This window comes from Neoarius graeffei, chromosome 16, assembly GCF_027579695.1.
Source record: "Neoarius graeffei isolate fNeoGra1 chromosome 16, fNeoGra1.pri, whole genome shotgun sequence".
Lineage (NCBI taxonomy): Eukaryota > Metazoa > Chordata > Actinopteri > Siluriformes > Ariidae > Neoarius > Neoarius graeffei.
The window spans coordinates 5,964,984-5,970,983 of NC_083584.1; the positions used below are offsets into that span (position 1 = coordinate 5,964,984).

Sequence of the window (6,000 nt, forward strand, 5' to 3'; positions counted from 1 at the left end):
ATCACCAATCCCCCTAATTCTGTGCCGACAAATAGTGGAGCAATATCAGAAAGGAGTTCGACAGTGTAAAATTGCAAAGAGTTTGAACATATCATCATCTACAGTGCATAATATCATCAAAAGATTCAGAGAATCTGGAAGAATCTCTGTGCGTAAGGGTCAAGGCCGGAAAACCATACCGGGTGCCCGTGATCTTCGGGCCCTTAGACGGCACTGCATCACATACAGGCATGCTTCTGTATTGGAAATCACAAAATGGGCTCAGGAATATTTCCAGACAACATTATCTGTGAACACAATTCACCGTGCCATCCGCCGTTGCCAGCTAAAACGCTATAGTTCAAAGAAGAAGCCGTATCTAAACATGATCCAGAAGCGCAGACGTCTTCTCTGGGCCAAGGCTCATTTAAAATGGACTGTGGCAAAGTGGAAAACTGTTCTGTGGTCAGACGAATCAAAATTTGAAGTTCTTTATGGAAATCAGGGACGCCGTGTCATTCGGACTAAAGAGGAGAAGGACGACCCAAGTTGTTATCAGCGCTCAGTTCAGAAGCCTGCATCTCTGATGGTATGGGGTATTAGTGATGGTATTAGTGCGTGTGGCATGGGCAGCTTACACATCTGGAAAGACACCATCAATGCTGAAAGGTATATCCAGGTTCTAGAGCAACATATGCTCCCATCCAGACGACGTCTCTTTCAGGGAAGACCTTGCATTTTCCAACATGACAATGCCAAACCACATACTGCATCAATTACAGCATCATGGCTGCGTAGAAGAAGGGTCCGGGTACTGAACTGGCCAGCCTGCAGTCCAGATCTTTCACCCATAGAAAACATTTGGCGCATCATAAAACGGAAGATACGACAAAAAAGACCTAAGACAGTTGAGCAACTAGAATCCTACATTAGACAAGAATGGGTTAACATTCCTATCCCTAAACTTGAGCAACTTGTCTCCTCAGTCCCCAGACGTTTACAGACTGTTGTAAAGAGAAAAGGGGATGTCTCACAGTGGGAAACATGGCCTTGTCCCAACTATTTTGAGATGTGTTGTTGTCATGAAATTTAAAATCACCTAATTTTTCTCTTTAAATGATACATTTTCTCAGTTTAAACATTTGATATGTCATCTATGTTCTATTCTGAATAAAATATGGAATTTTGAAACTTCCACATCATTGCATTCCGTTTTTATTTACAATTTCTACTTTGTCCCAACTTTTTTGGAATCGGGGTTGTACCTGTCTGTCTGCACTTCTGCATGTGTCTGCGCTTCCACCCGTTCGTCCATCCATTTGCACTTCTACCCGCCCGTCTGCCTGCACTTCTGCCCGCCTGCATGTCCTTCCGTCTGCGCTTCTACCCATCCACCTCCCCGTCTGTGCTTCTGCCCTTCTGCATGTCTATCTGTCCGCCCGCGCTTCTGCCTGTCCACCTGCTCGTGCATCTGCGCTTCTGCCTGTCCATCTGCACTTCTACCAGTCCGTCTGTCAGTCTGTCTGTGCTTCTACTTGTCTCCTGTTCTGTTCATCTGTATCTGTCTGTGCACGCTTCTGTTTTTCTGTCTGCTGTTCTGTCCATCTGTATGTCTGTCTGCCTGTCCTTTCTGTCAGCCAACCTGAGCTTCTACCTGTCTGTCTGCCTGTATTGATTTCTCTCATCTCTTCATTAACCCACCCATTTTCTGTCTGATGTCTTCAGTCAGTGCAGATTTCTTTTTACCCACCTGTACTGATGAATCTCCCATGATGCACTTGGCCCCCTCCAGCACGGCCATGTAGGAGAAGCGGAGCTGGTCAGGAGTCTGGATCAGACCCATCCTGTACCTCCTCATGTCCAGCAGCACCTTCTTAATGTCCACAGAGGACGGGTCTTTCCTTTTATCCATCTGAGGGAACAGGACAGTCCCGTTTATATCACACACACACACACGTGCACGCACGCACACGCACTCCTCACCAGTACGAGACAGGTGTCGACGAGGGAGAATGTTCCAGATCGTCCGATCCCCGCGCTGCAGTGTACCACCGCCGGCCCGTGATCTGCCCCTAACGATCCTGACTCGCGCACCTTAAACAGGAAGTTGAGGAAGGACGCCGGGGATTCTGGGACACCAAAGTCGGGCCATGTGGTGTAATGAAAGTGGTAGATTTCTCTCTTCTCCCCCGTCTGAAAGACACACATACACACACACAGGGTTACTTACAGAGTCTAGAAGTGTTTGATTTCCGTCACTCTACAGAACACCTGGAGAATTCTCTCAGAAACTCACGTTTGCGTTCTGCAGCTCCAGTAAGCGTGTGGTGTAGTAAGACTTAACGTCCTCTGATAGCAGCTTGACGATAAAGCGCGTGTCCCGAAACGCCATCTCGTGTTCCTCCTGCATGGGCCAGTACTGTGCACACTTCTCCTGTCAGTGCGAGAGGACACCGGCGCTCACTGCCAACTCACTTTATTCACTCAGACACACAGCTCATAACAAAAGAGACAAATCCCACATCTGTCTCACGTGTTCATAACCTTTAATCACTTCGTTTCCCCTTAAATCAGACGCTTCCTCGTCCTTCACTGAGCCGTCAGTGAGAAAAATAAAAACAGGATATTTCAGCTAAAGCCGGTTTATTCTGCCACAGGATTCAGACGTGACATCAACACAAAAACAAACAACTAAAAAATAACTCTGAATTTGGTCTCTAATGATGTCCATCAGAATAAAAGACTTAAAGATGTATTTTAAAAATCCGATGCAAGATTCACCGCAAAAAAAATTATTTGCAAAAAAGTGTTTAAGCTACCACACAAATGTAAAATTATTATTACTATTGATATAATTCCTGGTCCTTTTATCTTTAAGGGGATCTACCATGAAAAACTCACTCTTTCAGTACTTGTGCACATAAACATGAGTATCTGGAGTTCGACTTCAGCAGCTGAATAAACGGGCCGTTAAAAATAATTCTCAATAATTTATAAAAGCGACAAATGATTAAGAATTATTAGACCTTGTTGGAGTGCAGCTTTTAGCCTTTACTGGCCCAAATCCAAACCACTACATTTGTAGTGCACTAGTCTTGGGAGCATGGTGCACTTGCTGGGTTTCAGTCACGTGACTTTTCTTAGCGGTTTTACCGGAAGTGAAATAGCTGGTGATCTAAATGGCTGCCGTAGTGCAAACAACTAGCAATAACTTATCTAGAAGCCACTGCTGGTTTTAGATATATTCAGAAGATCGCTCTGTGCAATGGAATCGACCCCTACAGTCTGAGAAAGGAGGATTTATCATACGATCTGGAAAACTACCCTTCAGCCGAGTTCTCCGACATCTCCAACTATCTGGTGCTGCAGACGTCCTTCATCTCATCTCATTATCTGTAGCCGCTTTATCCTGTTCTACAGGGTCGCAGGCAAGCTGGAGCCTATCCCAGCTGACTACGGGCGAAAGGCGGGGTACACCCTGGACAAGTCGCCAGGTCATCACAGGGCTGACACATACAGTGCGTTTACATACACATAGAAAAAAATCGAATTTCTGCCGTTGCTCGACTGAAATCGAAGCTCTAAATGGCATGGAAACACCTCAGCTCGGCTGAAATTGAACCAAACTTGATTTCTCGGAATCGAGCTACACAACCTAGATTATGCGATTGTAGCCGAGCTACTTAGTGCATGTAAACCCTATCGAGCTACGGAGTCGAGCCGCTTACTTCAGCGCTGCCCCTTCCGGAAGTGACGAGTCCAAAAGCGGGAAAAACAGCAGCCTCGGTCGGCATGACAACGAATCATGACAACGGCATGAATCTTTTATTTTTGTGGCATTGTTTGCACTGTTAAAATTTAGCTCACTTACTGTATCACCAAATACATCTGTACAGCTGTTGCATAGCTGTGAATTGTGTACATAAACAAGTCATTGTATATATATGTCCAACACCTGAAGAATGTCAATAAAAACAAAACAATTGAACTTTTTGTGTTTATTAAGACATAAGTTAAATTGTAAGCAAAAAAAAAATATTTTTTTGTAAGCAAAAAATGGACTTTAGAAAAATACACTAAGTAACTTTAAAAACGCACATTGATAAAACTTGCTGAATTCGTGCTGAGTTTATCTCAAGAAGAAAAGAAATATATCACAATGGAAAAATAACTTCGTTCCGCCCGAATAAGTTCCAAATCTGTGCTCAAATCAGAATTTAAGGGAGTTGTACTCAATAACGTACAATATGACTCAGGTAGTCAATGGCATGGACAGGCTTTAATTTTCAAACAAATTTTGCATACACTGTACACACACAATCTTGCCTATAAATACCCGGGGGAAATGATGGGAAAATTGTCATTATTGAAGATGCCACGCTTAAGCCAAAATCAACGTGAACAGGCCATCGGGATGTTGCGTGCCGGAAGTACACAGACGGAGGTCGCCCGGCACTTCGGTGTTCATCATTCGACCATTTCCCGTTTGAGTCAGCGTTACAGACAGACAGGGAGCACCAGGGATCGTCCACGCCCTGGTCAGCCTCGAGTCACGACGCCAGTTCAGGATCAGCACATCAGGCTAGCTCACCTCCGTGACAGATTCCTGACACCCTCAGTCACTGCTGCTGAGACCCCTGGACGACACAGACCCAGAATCTCCAGCATGACGGTCCGAACATGGATCAGCTGTCACTTTGAATTTTTTTATTGTGAATTAATTCTTGAGTTTGACAATAAATGTCCTTTATCAATGTTTCAAGATGTGTGTGCATTACATACAATATCACAAATTTCAAATATATGCATGGATCTAAAGTGATATCGTGTTGAATTCCATTGTGCGTTTTTAACGTTACTTAGTATATTATTGTGCAAAATAAGTTGTCTTACAAAACAGTGGTCTGCGCCGGACAGTTTGTAGCCATACAGTCTGTTAGAGCAAGCCTAACAGCTTGAACACGGAACTGTCAGTGTTGCTAGATTGGGGGGTTTTAAGTGCATTTTGGCGGATTTGAACATGTTTTGGGCTGGAATACGTCAGCAGTATCTGGCAACACTATAGCTCTTCTTCATGACGACAACCGGAAGTGTACCAACACGATGGGGCGTGTAGCGCCACGTGTGGCTTGGGTGCACAATGCACCTTGCACAATAGCCCGATTTCACTTGTGCATGTAGGATTGGATTTCTCTGGCACCCCTGCTGGGACCCTTTGCTCGATTACCAACAGCAGCTCGATCTGGATGTGCATGTAAACGTACTGATAGACAAAGACAACCATTCACACTCACATTCACACCTACGCTCAATTTAGAGTCCCCAGTTAACCTAACCTGCATGTCTTTGGACTGTGGGGGAAACCGGAGCACCCGGAGGAAACCCACGCGGACACGGGGAGAACATGCAAACTCCGCACAGAAAGGCCCTCGCCGGCCACGGGGCTCGAACCCGGACCCTCTTGCTGTGAGGCGACAGCGCTAACCACTACACCACCGTGCCGCCCGCAGACGTCCTTCTACACCGCAAAACAGATGAAAGTGTGGAAGAGTATGGAGACTTACAACTTTTTTCTATGTGGCTGGGTAAAGGACCTCGGGATCAAGTCGCTGCCCAATGAATCCTGCATTGTTTTTGCCTGTGGAAGTACGTTTTGGGGTTTTTTTTAAGCTTTTTGTTCATGTCTTTACAGCGAAGTGCTGCAAGTTGAAGTGTAAACAAACAACAGTTGGCTTGATTCTCACTTGTCTTGGCTCTTATCTCTCAGCTAAATCATTCACAAAGATCATCAGAAACCCCTTTAAAAGACCTGGATCGGAGTTAAACAAGACGGAGAAGTGATCACGGCGCATTGGAACTGTACAGCTGGGGAAGAATTTTGTCACGACCTTCATGCATACAGTGGTATGCAAAAGTTTGGGCACCCCTGGTCAAAATTACTGTTACTGTGAACAGTTAAGCAAGTTGAAGATGAAATGATCTCCAAAAGGCAAAAAGTTAAAGACAAAACATACTTTTCAA

The 6,000-nt window shown here is 44.9% G+C and overlaps 1 protein-coding gene across 1 annotated transcript in view; it reads right to left on the minus strand.

Annotated features, from left to right (window-relative positions):
- Window positions 1-6,000, minus strand: part of ptpn2b (protein tyrosine phosphatase non-receptor type 2b) — a 33,450-nt gene that overhangs the window by 8,848 nt on the left and 18,602 nt on the right. Inside the window, exons 5-7 of the mRNA XM_060942413.1 lie at window positions 2,276-2,413; window positions 1,963-2,172; window positions 1,730-1,891 (exon numbers count right to left, since the gene is read on the minus strand). Coding sequence (XP_060798396.1) covers window positions 1,730-1,891; window positions 1,963-2,172; window positions 2,276-2,413 — 510 coding nt within the window. The remainder of the gene's footprint in view (window positions 1-1,729; window positions 1,892-1,962; window positions 2,173-2,275; window positions 2,414-6,000) is intronic.